At 42.7% G+C, this 18,339-nt stretch overlaps 1 protein-coding gene across 1 annotated transcript in view; it reads left to right on the forward strand.

Annotated features, from left to right (window-relative positions):
• Positions 1-12,296, forward strand: part of polr1b (RNA polymerase I subunit B) — a 34,406-nt gene extending 22,110 nt beyond the window's left edge. Inside the window, exons 10-15 of the mRNA XM_052025049.1 lie at positions 2,058-2,191; positions 3,660-3,830; positions 4,905-5,061; positions 6,314-6,510; positions 9,147-9,400; positions 10,909-12,296. Of these exons, the coding sequence (XP_051881009.1) occupies positions 2,058-2,191; positions 3,660-3,830; positions 4,905-5,061; positions 6,314-6,510; positions 9,147-9,400; positions 10,909-11,791 (1,796 nt within the window). The 3' untranslated portion in view covers positions 11,792-12,296. The remainder of the gene's footprint in view (positions 1-2,057; positions 2,192-3,659; positions 3,831-4,904; positions 5,062-6,313; positions 6,511-9,146; positions 9,401-10,908) is intronic.
• The last annotated feature ends 6,043 nt before the right edge of the window (positions 12,297-18,339 follow it).

Genomic DNA, 18,339 nt, shown 5'->3' on the forward strand with positions numbered 1-18,339 from the left:
GTTTATCCAATCTCTCCTCATAGCTAATACTCTCTAATCCAGGTAACATCCTGGTGAACCTCTTCTGTGTCCTCTCCAAAAGCCTCCACATGATGTTCACTTCTGCTCTCCACCTTCCTGTAGTGTAGAGACCAGAACTGCACATTATACTACAAATGTGGCCTAACCAAAGTTTTAAACAGCTGTATGCTGTATAAAAGCTGACATATAGACATAGCTGTTCTATGTCTCCCATGAGCTAGAGTTCAGATCACAGCTCTAATTGATATATAAGTGTGTGGTGGCGTAGTTTCACATTTTGCAGATGACTAAATACATGGGAAAAGCTGTAAAGAGTGAGGAGGGTAATGAAGGTCATCAGAGGGATGTAGACAGTTTGGTGAAATGGTCAGACCTATGGGAGATGAAATTTAACACAGGTGTGAAGTGAGCCACGTCTAAGGAAGAAGATAAGATTTCCTTATTAGTCACATGTACATTGAAACACACAGTGAAATGCATCTTTGCATAGAGTGTTCTGGGGGCAGCCCACAAGTGTCGCCACACTTCCGGCGCCAACGTAGCATGCCCACAACTTCCTAATCCGTACGTCCTTGGAATGTGGGAGGAAACCGGAGCACCCGGAGGAAAATCTCTGCACCACAACATGAGGCTTCTATCATAACTGAAATCTTAATCTTCTTGTGGATTGACAATGCAATCAGTTTATTTTATGTATTCCTTTATACCTCACCTGAATGTGCTATTAACTAAATATTTCTTGAACTTTTATTTCTCTATGTACATGGCAAAGTAACATTTTCCCCAAAAATCTTATTCCTCCATTAAGGGAGAACATAATGAAAGATAAGTATAAAAGTTACTAGAAATGTTTTGTTTTCACTTGGGGGAAAGCTGGTTGGTAAAGTTCAAGAGATTGTTAGATAAGCATATGGAGGAATTTAAGATAGACGGATATGTGGGAGGAAGGGGTTAGATAGTCTTAGGAGTGGTTTGAAGGTCGGCACAACATGGTGGGCCGAAGGGCCTGTATTGTGCCGTATTGTTCTATGGTTCTATGGAAACCCATGCAGTCACGGGGAGAACATACAAACTCCTTACAGACAGTGGCGGGAATTGAACCTGGCGCTGGTGCTGTAATAGTGTTATGCTAACCGCTACACTACTGTGCCTGAACGGAGCAGCAATGTGAGTTGAGTAGTACAATTTTAAAGAGTTTGGGAACAGTGACCTGGCAATTGTCTTTGAAGATGACATTACAAGTTCTAAGATAGTTTAAAAAGGCTTGCTGAATCCCTGGCTTTCTAAGTAGTAAGAAACATGGAAGCTACGCCAAACCGTCAGAACTTACTGATTCAGCCTTGGGGAGACAGAGAGAGATACAACACAGAAACAGGCCCTTCGACCTACCAGTCTACACCGACCGTCGAGCCCCATTTTTATACTACCCTGGCTCACTTTATTCTTTCCACATTCCATCAACTTGCCCCACAGATTCTATCATTCACCTACACACTGAAGGCAATTTACAGTGTCCAATTAATCTACCAACCTGCACATTTTTGGGATGTGGGAGGAAACAGGAGCACTTGCAAAATCTCGTGTGGAGAGCATGCGGATTCCACACAGACAGCATCAGGGATCAGGACTGAACCTGTGTCGCTGGAGCTGTGAGGCAGCAGCTCTAGTAGTTGCACCGCTGTACCATCATAAGAATATCACATCCCATTCTGGAAACTGCACTCCCAGTGGGTGCAGATTGACTAGAAGGATACCCAGGATGGTTCTCATTTGAATTTAAATATTTATGAGAGCTTGTTCATATGCATGGGCTGTCCATAAGTTTGTAACCCAGGGAGGGCCTGTATGATTGAAGGAGCAGCAATACCTTAGGATTGTTGAAAGTGCCGCTGTTTCAGTAGCTCTGTAACTGTGGAGACATGAGAGCCAGCAGATGCTGGAATCTGGAGGAGAGTTCCCACTGAGCTCCCCCCAGCAGTTTGTTCTTTGTCAGTCAAGGCTCTGCTGTGAACTGTTCTGTTCTGTGTGTTCTGCAGGTGTTACACCAATAGATGGCAAACCCAGCCAGCCGTACTCTGAGTGCTACCCGGTTCTCCTGGACGGCACTGTAGTGGGCTGGGTAGAAAAAGAGAAAGGACCAACTATTGCCGATACGCTGCGCAACTTTAAAGTAGGTATTGCTTTTATTTTAAGCTGTTTCATGTGGTTATTGGGGGAAATAGTTCACTGGAATACACTGGCCTTTTGTGCTGACTAGACCCCATCTGCCAGTGCCTACATATCTGGTCTCAGATAAAGGGAGTTTAGGAAACTTGGACATCTTGGCCAGGCGAAATTTATCCTCAAGCAGACAAACATTGCATCTGCGGCACAGAATTGAGAACCCTCTCTGTGTTTTGTTTTCTGTTAAACTGCTAGTACTTTGTCCTTGTCATATATTGTAATAAAAACAATACCCTGGTAATTGTAGCACCACTTTCTTCAGCTGATAGGTTTACTGGAGATTGGATTCCTGAGCATGTGTTAAGTACTTTCAGGAATGTGTTAATAATTGCAAGAGGGTATCAACAAAAAAGATTAAAAACCACTGCTTTAAATGGAGTGGTATTAGAGAAGGAAGAAACACTACTTTTTCCTTTCATCCTTATGGAGAACCACCTATAGCAATTAGAGTACAAAATCGGACATTAACGCTCAGGATTTACCACACAAACACAGTTTTGTTTCTTTATTTAAGGAGGCATTTCTTGCATTGGAGGCAGTTCAGAGAAGGCTCAGTTAGTTGATTCCTGGGATGAGGCTGTTGTTTTATGATGAATGATTGAGCAGATTAGACGTCCGATACATTGAAAAATGAGAGGTGATCCTAATGAAATGAAGGTGGCTCTGAGGACGCTTAACAGAATGAATACTTCTCACAGAATCCAGAACTAGGAGCATAGTTTCTGAATAAGAGATCTCCAAATTAAAATGATGAGGAATTTCTCTCAAGCTGGTGAATATTTAGAGTTCTCTATCCCAGAGTCATTTGAAAGATTTTTGGTCTGTGGGGAAGTTGAATGTTGTGGTGATGGGCAGGAAAGTAGTTTTCATTGAATGGCAGAACAGGCTTGAGAGGCTTTCTAGCTACTACTCCTATTTCTTATGTTCTTGTGGTGTGCTAAGTCTTGAGATGCCAGCAGAGACAGCTTGAAGTTTTTGATGTAATCACTGTAATTGATTTTTCTTTTTCTCCTCACTTTTCCCTTATTTGACATTGCTAATGCTTACAGGGTTAAAATTCCATGTAATATCTTTCTGAAAGTAAGCTTCTTGATGTGTGGACAATGAAAGACAGGAAACTATTCACCCACAGGTAGAAGGGGACTGACAGCAGTGTACATTGTCCTGGTTAGTGATCAGAGCCAAGTACTGTACTTTACCTTCCATGTAACAGAGCTGACACCATAGGCAAAGCTCTGACCTCTGCTCAGTTCCACTAACTCAACACAGGCCAAGACCTTGTCCAGTCTGTTAGCAAGGAAACTTAAGTTTCTATATTTATAATTAATCATGTTAAATAATAGAAAAGATGAGAATCAATGGACTACAATGTAAAGATCTTCATGGCGATTACACAAAGTTTGTTTTCCTGACAGGTTCTACAAATGAAAAAAGTCCCTTCATGGATTGAAATTGTTCTTATTCCAATGATGGGTAAGCCCAGCATTTACCCAGGACTGTACCTCTTCACCACCATGTGCCGGATGATGAGACCAGTGAGAAACCTGGCCTTGGGAAAAGAAGAGCTTATTGGAACACTTGAACAGGTAATAATCTCCCAATAATTTTCCATGCAAAGTTTGGAAAAAGTCTAATTCATTGTTCACAAAGTGGTAAAACTGATTTGGATGGAGGTGATCCTCTGGCTTAACTCATCTCCAGTATGTTAACCCAACTGTCTTCCTATCCCAGCACCTAAATTAACCTAGTCAGAAGTAAAAATTAAAAGGTAACAAATAAAGGTTAAATAATCCACATGAACTTCCAGAGGATTAGTGAGGAGGCTACTTTGTTTCTGCCTCAAAAAAAACAGGCATAAGTGCATATGAGAGGCATAGATAGGGTGGACAAGCAATATCTTTTTCCATTATTAAGTGATCCAATACCGGAGGGCATGCATCTAAGGTGAGAAGGGGTAGTTTCAGAAGAGACGTGAAGGGTAAGTTTTTCTTTACTCAGAGTGGTGGATGCCTGGAATGCATTGCCTGATAGGGTGGTGGAGGCAAACTCATTGGGGGCTTTTAAGAATGGTTTGGATGGGCACGTGAGTGAGAGCAAAATGGAGGGATATGGGCATTCTGTAGGTGGGAGGGATTAGCTATGTCAGCACAACATTGTGGGCCAAAGGGCCTGTTCTGTGCTGTACTGTTCTATGTTCTAAGTGCCTGAAAGTCACCGAGACAAGTACTTTGTGGTTATTAGTATGGGTATTGGTTTATTATTGTTACATGTACTGAGGTACAGTGGAAAAACTTAGTTTTGCAAGCCATCCATAAAGATCATTTCAGAAACGTAAGTGCTTTGAGGTAGTACAAGGGTAAAGCAGTAACAGAATGCAGGATATACTGTTACAGTTACAGAGAAAGTGCAGTGCAGAAAGACAGTAAGTTGAAAGGGCCATGACGAGGTAGATTGTGAGGTCAAGAGTTCATCTTCAACATACAGGAGGTCTTTTCAAGGCACTTCTGACAGAGGGATAGAAGCTGTCCTTGAGTCTAGTGGTGCATGTTTTCTAACTTTTATGTCACAGTAATGTTTTTCCTTTTTATATATCAAATAATTTACTATAATATTAGAAAAAAAATACATGCTAACACTTACAATATTTTGTTATCCTGCAGCTGTACATGAACATTGCCATCACAGAGGCAGACATCTTGCCAGGAATAACAAGCCATCAGGAGCTTTTCCCACATAGCATGCTGAGTGTTGTGGCCAGTTTCATCCCCTACTCAGATCATAACCAAAGTCCCAGGAACATGTACCAATGTCAGATGGGTGAGTAAAATGGGATCCCTTGTGCCCAAAGTGAAAAGAATGTAAGAAATTTGGAGAAGTTCTAAGGAGCAGAGAGATCTGGGAGTATACGCACATAAATCTATGAGTTCAGGGAGGATGCAGAAGATATTTACTGAAATGATTCCAGGCATGAGAGCCTTTATGTGCATTGATAGACGAAAGGTACTCTTTGGAGGAAAGGAGGATGAGAAAGGATCTGATGAGGGTATTTAGAATAACATAGGGTATAGATGGAGAGAAACTGCTCCAATGGTATAAAATTCAAACCAGAGGAAATAGAATGAATGTAATTGCCAAAAGAGCTGAAATTAATATGTGTAAATGTTTTTATGCATGGGTGTTTAGTATTGGGTATGCATTGTAGGGGAGTAAGATACTGGAGGCAGATCATGAAGAAGGCATGCCAGCAGCTCTACTTTGTCAGAAGTTTGAGGAGATTTAGTATGTCACCAAAGGCTCTTACAAATTTCTATAGATGTACGGTGGAGAGCATCCTGACTGGTTGCATCACAGCCTGGTATGGAGCCTCCAATGCACAGGATCGCAAGAGGTTGTAGACTCAGCCAGCTCCATCACAGGCACAACACTCCCCACCATTGAAGACGTCTTCAAGAGGCGGTGCCTCAAGAAGGTGCCATCCATCATTAAGGACCCTCACCATCTGGGACATGCCCTCTTCTCATTACTACCATCAGGGAGGAGGTACAGGGGCCTCAAGACCCAAACTCAACGATTCAAGAACGGTTTCTTTCCCTCCGCCATCAGATTTGAGAACGGTCAATAAGCCTGTGAACATTACCTCATTATTCCTTTTGTTTTGCACTATTTATTTATTTTTGTAATTTATAGATTTCATGTCTTTTCACTGTACTGCTGCTGCAAAACGACAAATTTCACCTCGTTTGTCAGTGATAATCTGGTTAAATAATTATTTGGGAGCCGGATAAGTACTTGAAAGGGAAAAACTTGCAGGGCTGTGGGGATAAAGGTATAGAAGGCAAACTAGCAGAACTGTTCCTGCATTGTGCTGGTGTGGACCTGGAAGGGCTGAGTGGCCTCCATCCATGTTGTAACCATGGTGAACCTGTAGTTTCTTGTCTCAGTTGAGGATGTTGTCTGCAAAATACCAGAAATTCACTAAATACATGTGTATCAAATTATTGATGAGTTGACCTTTAATTTCACATTGTATTCCAAGAAATGATTTACTTCTTTTCCTCCTTTCTTCTAGGGAAGCAAACAATGGGTTTTCCCTTGTACACCTTCCCAGACAGATCTGATAGCAAACTCTATCGTCTTCAAACTCCACAGAGCCCCCTGGTGCGACCGCACATGTATGACTTCTTTAATATGGATAACTATCCCACAGGAACAAATGCTGTTGTAGCTGTCATCTCATACACTGGGTATGATATGGAAGATGCTATGGTATGTATTTACTTGAATTAATCTAAACCTACCTGAACTCACGCCCCTGTGCTCTTAACCCATGTAGTGACAAGTTTTTTTCTCATGTTTGAGACCATTGATTATTTACTTGTCATGAAAGCAGTCTCATCTCTTCTTTGTAAATTGGTTTAATATTGTCACATGTACCGAGGTACAGGGAAAAACTTTGTTTGGCATGCCGTCCATACAGATCACTTCATTACAACGGTGCGTTGTGGTAGTACAAGGGAAAACAATAACAGAATAGAGCATAGAACGGTACACAGGAACAGGCCCTTTGGCCTACTATGTTGTGCAGAGCTAATTAAATTAGTAATCAGATGCCCAACTGATGAAGGCATTGTGAATAACATTAGCAATTTTGCTGATGATACAAAGTTGGGTGGCAGTGCGACATGTGAAGAGGAAGTTAGGAGAATTCAAGGTGATTTGGACAGGTTGGGTAAGTGGGCAGATACTTGGCAGATGAAGTTTAATGTGGATAAGTGTGAGGTTATCCACTTTTGGAGCAGGAACAGGAAGGCGGATTATTATCTGAATGGTGTGGGGTTAGGTAAGGGGGAAATACAAAGGGATCTAGGAGTCCTTGTTCATCAGTCACTGAAAGTGAATGAGCAAGTGCAGCAGGCAGTGATGAAGGCTAATGGAATGTTGGCCTGTATTACAAGGGGAATTGAGTACAAAAGCAAGGAGATTCTTTTGCATTTGTACAGGGCCCTGGTGAGACCACTCCTGGAGTATTGTGTACAGTTTTGGTCTCCAGGGTTAAGGAAGGATATCCTGGCTATAGAGGGTGTGCAGCGTAGGTTTACGAGGTTAATTCCGGGGATGTCGGGACTGTCTTATGCTGAGAGGTTGGAGAGACTGGGATTGTACACGCTGGAATTGAGAAGATTGAGAGGGGATCTGATTGAAACATACAGGATTATTAAGGGATTGGACAAGATAGAGACAGGAAATATGTTCCAGATGTTGGGGAAGTCCAGGACCAGGGGGCATGATTTAAGAATAAGGGCTAAGCCATTTAGGACAGAGGGGAGGAAAAACTTCTTCTCCCAGAGGGTTGTGAATTTGTGGAATGCAATGCCTCAGAGGGCAGCGGAGGCCAATTCTCTGGGCACTTTCAAGAAGGAGCTAGATAGGTTTCTTATAGATAGGGGAATCAAGGGATATGGGGACAAGGCAGGAACAGGATATTGATTGTTGAGGATCAGCCATGATCTCAAAATGGCGGTGCAGACTCGAAGGGCCGAATGGTCTTCTTCTGCTCCTATTGTCTATTGTCTAATCCATTCTGCCTACACAATGTCCATATCCCTCCATTCTCTGCACATTCCTGTGCCTCTCTAAGAGCCTCTTGAATGCCTCTATTGTACTTGCGTCCACCACCACCCCTGGCAGCAGATTCCAGGCACCCAACACTCACTGTGTATATATAAAAAAAAAATTGCCCTGCACATGTCCTTTGAACTTACCCCCTCTCACCTTAAATGCATGCCCTTTGGCATTAGACATTTTAAACCTGGGAAAAAGATAACGGCTGTCTATTTATGCTTCTCATAATCTTATAAACCTCTATCAGATCTCCCCTCAGCCTCCGCTGCTCCAGAGAAAACAACCCAAGTTTGTCCAGCCTCTCTTCATAGCACATACCCTCTAATCCAGGCAGCATTCTGGTAAACCGCTTCTGCACCCTCTCCAAAGCCTCCACATCCTTCCTATAATGAGGGCAACCAAAACTGAATGCAATACTCCAGATGCGGCCTAACTAGAGTTTTATAAAGCTGCAACATAACTTCCTGACTCTTGAACTCAATTCCTCCACTTATAAAGGCAAACATGCCATATGCCTTCTTTACCACCCTATCAACCTGTGTAGCCACTTTCAGGGAGTTACAGACTTGGTCCCCAAGATCCTTCTGCACATCAACACTGTTAAGGGTCTTGCCATTAACAATGTACTGTCCCTTTACTTTTGATCTCCCAAAGTGCAACACTTCACATTTGGCCAGGTTAAGCTCCATCTGCCATCTCTCCGCCCATATCTGCAACTGATCTATATCCCGCTGTATCCTTTCGCAGCCTTCCACGCTATCCACAACACCACCAATCTTTGTATCGTCTGCAAACTTACTAACCCACCCATCTACATTTTCATCCAGGTCATTTAGTATATATGTCACAAACAGCAGAGGTCCCAGTGCGGATCCCTGTGGAACACCACTAGTCAATGACCTCCAGCCAGAATGCAGAATAAAATGTTACAGTTACAGAGAAAGTGCAGTGCAGGCAGGCAATGAGGTGCAAAGCCATAATGAGGTAGATTGTGAGGTCAAGAGTCCATCTTAACCGTTCAATAGTCTTATAACAATGTAGAGAGAACTTTAGCCTGCAACTAAACGTTACATGTCACTTGAGACTGCTTGGTAAAGAAAATGGAAGCTCCTATTCCTCTTTCTTTAAAGAAGACCCTATATTAGCAAGGTTCATGAAATTCGAAGCGTTTTGGGGAAAGGTATGTTTCTATTAGATGGAATTTTGCTTTGGGATACGTTTGTGTTAAACTGCATGCATTATTGGTTCTAATGTCATGTATCTTTTGTTTTATTTAAAAGATTGTCAACAAGGCATCTTGGGAACGAGGATTTGCCCAGGGAAGTGTTTATAAGACCGAAATGATAGACCTTGATCAACAGGTTAAGCAAAGTAATGGGAACTTTGTGTTTGGTGTTGCATCTGGTGAAAAGCGAATAACACACAAACTTGATGATGATGGATTGCCGTCAGTCGGAGCTGTATTGGAGTATGGTGACCCGTTTTATGGTTACGTGAATCTCAACACTGGGGAAAGTTTTGTGGTTTACTACAAGTGAGTTTAAAAAAAAAAGTCCCTTTCAGTCCAAATACCCAGTGCAAAAGTGTGAGGAATTGGTTGAGTTCACTTGTGTTGCTCTTCCACCCGAAAACTGAACTTTGATTTGTTCTCTCTAAATCTTGCACACTGTGTAGGAAGGTTAGATGCAGGGTTATTTTTGCCTCCTGCACCACTTTTAGATAAATATAGCATATATATGTGATGAAACGAAACATTGAATGAATTAGCTGGTGATTAATTTCTTTGCCATTTGTGGGAAGTTAGCCATTTAGTGTGAGACCTGTCATTAGTGTTCCTTAAAGAGATGGGAAGCAGGGTGGTTAGAGGGGAATGTGTGGATATGTTCAGATTGTCAGAAGTCATTCAATAACGTGTCACGTCAAAGGTTACTGCACAAGGTAAATGGGGTTCATGTCAACAGGTTATGTCATTAATACAGACAGAGGATTGGCTAACTAACAGAAAACTGAGATGGGAAGAAATGGATCATTTTGAGGTTGGCAAGCTGTAATTAGTTGATGCCGCTGCTGTCAGAGCTGTGGCCTCAACTACTTACATTCCATTTTAATAACTTCCATGAAGGGACCAAATGTGTAGTAAAATATGCAGTTGTAATAGAGATAGGTGAGTAAGTAAGCAAGCCATGAGGATGTCAGATCCGGTTATTTTCGGAGTCCCAGGAATGGTTCTTTCAGGAGTCCAGGAATGAGTTGAAAACAACTGGGTGCTTCACAAAGTTTTATTGGAAAAGTTTAAAACAAAGAAACAGTCACAGAGCACATGGCACTGGCTTTACTACTGGGAGATGAGCCGAGACAAAAGGAACTAAAGATGAGCTAGGGCCGGGGAGGGAAGAGAGCAAGAGAGAGAGAGAGGCAAGAGAAAGATAGAGGCAAGAGAGAGATTAACAAAAAACGACACCTTTTATCCCCGAGATCAGAGGTACACCTTAGCTAACGGTAGTCCAATCAGGCAACCTATTAGATACCTCTGGCCAAACCAACCATTGAGAAAACACGTGTTCATCTGATGGACGAACCAATAAGCTAGGAAGTGGCCATTCCTTGTGCAGCCACTTGAGGTGTATTAAACACTATACGTTAAAAAAAACCACTTAAAACAGTCAAATCCAACGAGGAGGATATAAGAATTTTTGTAGGGATATAGATACATTATGGAATTTCACTCAAAGGTGATATGGGGGAAAATATTTTAGTTTAGGATTGGGAATGAATTGCACGACACAGTTGATGGATTCAATCCTGAGGGCTTTCAAAAGAGGAATTGGGTTGGTACTTAAACACAAAAAAAGGCAGGGCATTGGGGAATGGCAGGGAAAGAGCAACTGGCTGTGCCAGAGACCATGACAGCCATCTTTTGCACTGTTACCACTGTACGATTTTAACTTATTAACCTAGTCATGGATGGCAATTGGTGATTTGGACACAGGCTTTAAAGTTAGTGAATTTCAATTAATTTAAACTTCTTGTTACTTTACACAGGAGCAAAGAAAGCAGTGTTGTGGATAACATAAAAGTCTGCAGCAACGATAGTGGAACTGCGCTGTTTAAGCGTGTCTGCATCACCATGAGGATCCCTCGCAACCCTACCATTGGAGATAAGTTTGCCAGTCGACATGGACAGAAGGGTATCTTGAGCCGACTGTGGCCAGCAGAGGACATGCCCTTCACGGAGAGTGGAATGATGCCGGATATTCTGTTCAACCCCCACGGATTCCCTTCCCGGATGACCATAGGGATGCTGATCGAAAGCATGGCGGGCAAGTCCGCTGCCATGCATGGCCTTTGCCACGACGCTACACCGTTCACGTTCTCTGAGGAGAACTCCGCTCTGGAATACTTTGGGAAGATGCTCCAGGCTGCTGGTTACAACTACTACGGGACAGAGAGGCTCTACAGTGGCATTAGCGGGGTGGAGCTGGAGGCAGATATTTTTATCGGTGTAGTTTACTACCAGCGCCTGCGTCATATGGTCTCCGACAAATTCCAGGTAAGGACTACTGGGGCAAGGGATAAGGTAACCAACCAGCCTCTGGGAGGAAGAAATATCCAAGGAGGCATTCGATTCGGGGAGATGGAACGTGACGCCCTGCTAGCTCACGGCACGTCCTTCTTGCTTCAAGACCGCCTCTTCAACTGCTCCGACCGTTCCGTGGCTCGCGTGTGCATCAAGTGCGGCAGCCTTCTGTCACCGGTGCTGGAAAAGCCCCCGCCCTCGTGGTCTGCAACACGCCACAGGAAGTACCAGTGTACTGTCTGCCAGCAGTCGGACACCATCGAGATCGTCTCAGTGCCCTACGTCTTCCGATACTTTGTGGCTGAACTGGCAGCGATGAACATTAACGTCCGACTCAACGTGCGATGATCTGGCAGATTCATTTTAGTGGGGTCTTTGGTGACTGGATTTGTGCAGCTGCTCGGGAAGGAGGGAATATGGAGAAACTTTTTACAGTGCTGGAAAACAAAGCAATTTGTAGTCAGATCTTGTTGTGGACTCTTGGTGGCAGCACACACACTTTATTTAAGAATTATGTTGCTTTCTAAAGACTATAGGTAAAAATATTGGCAATTGTGTTGTTAAAGGAGCATTTAAGAAAAAAGTGAATTGTGTAACATAACATTTTTTCACGCCATAACTCTGTGCATTAAAATAGGATTTATTTTCTAGATTATGATTTTAATGCCCTGTTGTTATGGTGTGAACAGACAATTTTCTGTGGAAAAAGCACGTAAGTAAATTACATGTATTTTTCAAGAAAATTTGCTTCAGATTTTATTTCTTAAGTATTTATTTCTCGTCAAAAGCCTTCCTTCATGTTCACGTGAGGTTGCACCTCAACCTATTCCCAAGTCTTGGCCCTTCTGTTTTGAAAGAGTTCTTCTGCTGCCTCATAAGCAGTGTGTCTTCTGATTCAAAAAGACAAGCTGCTGGAGGAACTCAGAGGGTGAGTAGCATCTGTGGAGGCAAAGGGCTAATCAACATTTTGGATCAAGACCCTGCATCAAGATTGTCCCTTGATTAACCTGACAACCGTCGCAAAGAATGTGACATCAGAAGCTTTCCGCAATTTGACCTTGTAACGTTTGCTGATAATTCAGGGAGTCCATCACTGCTGAGACTGCTCTGTCCATCAATTTGAGATGTTAACCTGTTCGCAGACCCCATTTTCCCTTCTGAACATTTCATTTCCCATCCGGTGCCATGGAAACCAATGATTGGTCAATCATCCCATAATATCTTGTGTCTTAATACATTTGCGTGTGTTAGTGAAAAGAGTTCACTTGATATAAAATTCTATTAGATATCTTCTTCGAGTTGTGAAAGAGGTCCTCAGTTACAAGTCACAATCATCTAAGTACTGCATAAGGTCCCTGTAAGACCTTTTAAACTTTAAAATGCTTTCTAATGGTAACAGCTGTTACAGTTCAGTCTGTCTTTGAAGTTACCTTGTATTTTGTTCGCCAATCTGAACTCGAATCTCTCGCTATAAATGGTGTGGAAGTAGCTTCAATGGTCTGTATATGGGGGTGGAGAAACTCTTAGCAGACTACGGTGGCTAATTCTCATAAATTTACAGAATGCTACCATTGTGACTGAGGAAAACCCTGATTAGGAGTGAAGCTACCACCATCTAAAGGCATTGTGCCTTAATGCACAGAGGATTCACAATAAGGTAGATGAATTAACAGTGCGAGCAGGTTTAAATGGTTATGATATTGCTGTTAATACAGAAATGTCGCCGCAGGGTTACAAAGGTTGGAAAATGAATATCCAGGAGTTTTCCGACTTTTGTAAGATAGGGGAAAAAAAAAGAGAAGGGGGGCTGGTGTTAGTAAAGGAGTGCAATATTGAGGGTGAACATTGGCTTGGAAAATCATAATGTGGAATCTATGGGTAGAGCTAAGATGCATTGAGGGTATTGGTTTATTATTGTCACTTGTACTGAGGTACAGTGAAAAGCTTGTTTTGCATACCGATCGTACAGGTCAATTCATTACACAGTGCAGTTACATTGAGTCAGTACAGAGTGCATTGAGGTAGTACAGGTAAAAACAATAACAGTACAGAGTAAAGTATCACACCTACAGAGAAAGTGCAGTGCAATAAGGTGCAAGGTCACAACAAGATAGATCGTGAGGTCAGAGCCCATCCCATCATATAAGGCATAAAACGTTGGTGGGGATTCATTATAGGCCGCTAAACAGTAGTGCTGAAATAGTCGATGGAATTAAACAGGAAATTAGACACCCACACAAGGACGGTATGAGAACAGAAGTAATTAAAAGCAGGAGTGGGCCACTCGGTCCCTCAAGTCTGCCCCACCATTCAGTATGATCATGGCTGATCTGCTCCAGGCCTCAACTCTTCTTCTGTGCCAGTTCCCTGTTGCCTTCAATTCCTTGATCCTTAGATGCACCCCAATGATGTAGCCTCCACAAACCTCAATTAGAGAGTTTCAGAGATTCATCACCCACTGAGAGAGATTCCTATGCACCTCAGTTTTAAATATCTGCCCCCCTAAACTTGTAACTATGTCCCCTCAGGGATTCTCCCACCAATGGTAGCATCTCAGTATCTGCCCTGTCTTGCCCCTCAGGATCTTGCACGTTTCAATAAGATTTCACCTCATTCTCCTAAACTCCAAAGCATAAAGATTTAATTTCTTTGGCAGCTGGTGGTAGGGAAATCCATCCCATCCAAGGAATTGCTCATTAAATCTCTGCTGGGCTGCCCTCAATGCCAGTATATTCTTTCTTAAATAATGCAACCAAAACTCTTCACAGTACTCCAAGTGTAGCTGTACCCTGTACAATTGTAACAATACTATTTCTAATCTCCAATTCTCTTCCAGTAAAAGCCAATATGCTATTTGCCTTCCTAACTATTTGCTGCATCTGCCCGCTAACACTTTGTGATTCATGCACAAGAACACCTAGATCCCTTTGCACTTCGCTCATCCGCAATCTTTAATGATAATCATCTGCTGCTTCTTACCAAAGTGCATGATCTTGTACTTTCTGACATTAAACTCCATTTTCCAAGTTTTTGTTCACTCATTCACTCAGCTAATCTAGATACTGTTGCAGAGTCCAAATATCCACATTCCAGCACGCTCTCCCAACTAATTTTGTGTCATCGACAAACTTTGATACGTTATGCACTGATTACAACTGTATTCATTGGGAACTATAATCTACATATAAACTGGACAAACCAAATTAGCAATAGTTTAGGAAGAACAGTTCCTGGATTGAGTGTATGGTTTTTCAGAAGAGAAACTGAATTGCTGCAATCTGGTGAGGATCCCTCGCAATGCCGTTGCAATTCTCTGTGATGATTTGATTCACAAGGTTACAACAGAGTGCCGTTCAGAGTTAACCATATTAGTCTGGGATCAGAGTGACTTGTTGGCTGGTTCAAGTTAAAGGACGACAGTTATTTTTTCTCTAAAGCATTTTAGTGAACGTCAGAACTTTCAGAATCTGGCGGTTTAATTTTTTGTGATTTTTAAAATTAAATTCAACTTCTCATTAGACTAATGTGCTCTGGAGCTCCAGTCTAGTTTGGTAACCATTATATTGTTTCTGTAGTACAAAGGAATGCAGTTTCAAAATAGCTATTTAATGACAGCTATCAGATGTTTTTAAACTGATAATGATCAATAGGTGGAACACAATCCATTCAGCAGTTGAAGCAAGAACTTAGAATTAAGAAATTACTGAAAATTATAGGGCAATATGGTCCATTCTAATTCATCTAATAGATTTTCTTGACATATTAAAATGGGCAGCTTTTTCTTCAACATCCTGAATTATCTGGTGCAGATGTCACATTTGGCTGATCAGATGTTTTAGATGGGTTGGCCGTGACTGATTTTTTTTTAAGACCATGTATTTAACATGAGGGTTGGGGTGCTCTGTTCTTCAGGTTTATTTAAAACAGGTGTTGTCAGCTGCTCTTTGAATACTTTCCTATTATATACAGGTGCCATACGTGCACGTTTAATTGTGTGTCGGGAACCATGACATATTATGCCAGAAATTGTGCGGTATCTGATTTTAATCAGTTTATTTATAATGCAGAACATAGCTACTGGTGCCTTCCAGTTACCATGCATCACATTTGAAAACTCTGCTCTGACCAAAAGCATTGTGCCATCAATTTATCTTTCATTATCTTATTGTATGCTTTGATTTCATCAACAACTACGTGCTCTTCTGTGCCTAGGTACATTCTTACCTTTCAGTCAACCTAGGATTGGTTGAGATTCACTTTTCAGTAGGACACCCACTATAAGTGACTAGGCAACTCGGATGCCGTGGATTAATTTCATGACTATGGGGGAAATTTATAAAATTCCAGAACCTGTAAACTGTGGGAAAAGTAACTAAGGTCAACTTCTTTACCGGTGACCTATTTTTTTGCGAAGAGAGTGAACATGACTGATTTCTACTGAGACTCCAGAACAAAGAACAGAACAGCACAGGAACAGGCCCTTTGGCCCATGATGTTGTGCTGAACTAATTAAGCTAATGAGACCTGATTAAACTAATCCCTCTGCCTGCACATGGTCCATATCCCTTCATTCTCTGCACATTCATGTGCCTAAGACCTTCAACACCTCCATCGTATCTGCCTTCACCACCACCCTTGGCAGTGAATTCCAGGCACCCAGCATTTCTAGTATTAGACATTTCATCCCTGGGGAAAAGGTAACAGCTGTCTGCTCTATCTATGCCTCTCTTAATTTTATAAACTTCTATCAGGTCTTTAGTGGACAAGAATTTCTATAAAAATAAATCCTTTAGAGGCCAATTTTATTTCTGTATATAAAAATCATTGTGCCTTGGTTTTGTAAGATCTACCCATAGTTTTTCAGTAAATAGCACTCAGTATAAAATTCATTTTCTGCAACTTTAATCAGTTGAGAAGTGTTGAGCCTTCTGGGAAAATAATGCTTATCTTTGGAAAACCAGTGTGAACATGCCCCATAACTGTTGAGCATTAGGCTGAAAGTTTATCAGAAATAATCAGGATGCAGTTAGTCATGGAGTATTATGGCACAGAAGCAGGCCCTTCAGCCCATCTAGTCCATGCCAACCTGATCTTCTGCCTAGTTCCATCTACCTGCACCCAGACCATATCCCTCCAAACATCTCCCAACCATGTACCTATCCAAACTTCTCTTGTGAACCCGCATCTACCACTTCCACTGGCAGCTCGTTCCACACTCGCACCATCCTCTGAATGAAGAAGTTTCTCCTCAGATTCCCTTAAATATTTCACCTTTCAACCTAAACCTGTAGTTCATAGTCTCACCTAACCTGAGGGGGAAAAGTCTGCATGCATGCATTCACCCTATCTACCGATATCCACCAACATCTACAAACCCACTGATGCCCACAGCTACCTTGATTACAGCTCCTCCCACCCTGTCTCCTGCAAGGACGCAATCCCTACTTCTCAATTTCTCCACCTGCACTGCATCTGCTCCCACGGTGAGGCTTTCCACTCCAGGACATCCGAGATGTCCAACTTTTCTAACCGGGGCTTCCCCCCCTAACTGTGATCGAGAGAGCTCGCACCCATATCTCTGCCATTTCCCGCACCTCTGCTCTCACCCCCACCCCTCCCAGACCCAACAGGGATCGGGACCCCCTTGTCCTTGCATTTGATCCCACCAGCCTACGTAACCAACACATCATTCTCTGCCGTTTCTACCATCTCCAACGGGACCCCACCACCAAGCATATTTTCTCCTCCCCACCCCTTTCTGCCTTTCACAGGGACCTCTCTCTCTGCGACTCCCTAGTTTACTCCTTCCACCCATCCTGCTCCCACCCTGGGAACTTTCCACTGCCCTCGCCATAGGTGCAACACCTGCCCCTACACCACCTCCATCCAGGGACCCAAACAGTCCTTTCAGGTGAGACAGATTCACCTGCACCTCCCTTAATATCATCTACTGCATTCAGTGCTCCAAGCGTGGCCTCCTCTACATTGGTGAGACCAAATGCAGACAAGGTGACCATTTTGCAGAACACCTGCGCTCTGTCCGTAACCGCAATCTGCATCTCCCCATTGCAAGTCACTTCACCTTCCCCTCCCACACATCACCGATATGATGGTCCTCTGTCTCTCCACTGCCAGGAGAATTCCAAGCACGAACTGGAGGAACAGCACCTCATTTTCCATCTTGGAACCTTGCAGCCTAATGGCATGAACATTGAATTCTCCCACTTTAAGTAATCCCCACACCCCTTCCCCCCCACCATGCTGCTTCTCTTCTTCCCTTTCCTAGCCTACCTATTTTTTTCTAGCCCTTTTTTTCCCTCTCTCTCCTTACCTTTGACCCATCCCCTGGTGGATCTGTGCTCCTCTCCCCCACACCTGCCTATCACTATTCTTACCTGCATCTATCACCACTCTGTGCCCACCCCACCTCCCCTCTTTAGTACACCTGTCACTGCTCTGCTTTTCCCTCCTATATATGTTGGGCTTCCTCTTTTCCTATCTTCAGTCCTGATGAAGGGTCCTGACCCAAAACGTTGACCGCCTGCTTTTCTCCACGGAAGCTGCCTGGCCTGCTGAGTTCATCTAGAATTTTCATCTAGATTCCAGCATCTGCAGTCCTTTGTTTCTCTCTTCACCCTATCTATACCCTTCATAATTTTGTATACCTCTATAAGATCTCCCCTCATTCTTCTGCGCTACAGGGAAAAAAATCGTAACCTATTCAACCTCTCTATAACTCAGGTCCTCAAGTCCTGGCAACATCCTTGTACATTTTTCTCTGCACTCTTTCAAGATTATTGATATCTTTCCTGTAGGTAGGTGACCAGAACTGCACACAATACTCTAAATTCGGCCTCACCAATGTCTTGTACAACTTCAACATAACATCCCAATTC

Source organism: Pristis pectinata, chromosome 10, assembly GCF_009764475.1.
Source record: "Pristis pectinata isolate sPriPec2 chromosome 10, sPriPec2.1.pri, whole genome shotgun sequence".
Taxonomy (NCBI): domain Eukaryota; kingdom Metazoa; phylum Chordata; class Chondrichthyes; order Rhinopristiformes; family Pristidae; genus Pristis; species Pristis pectinata.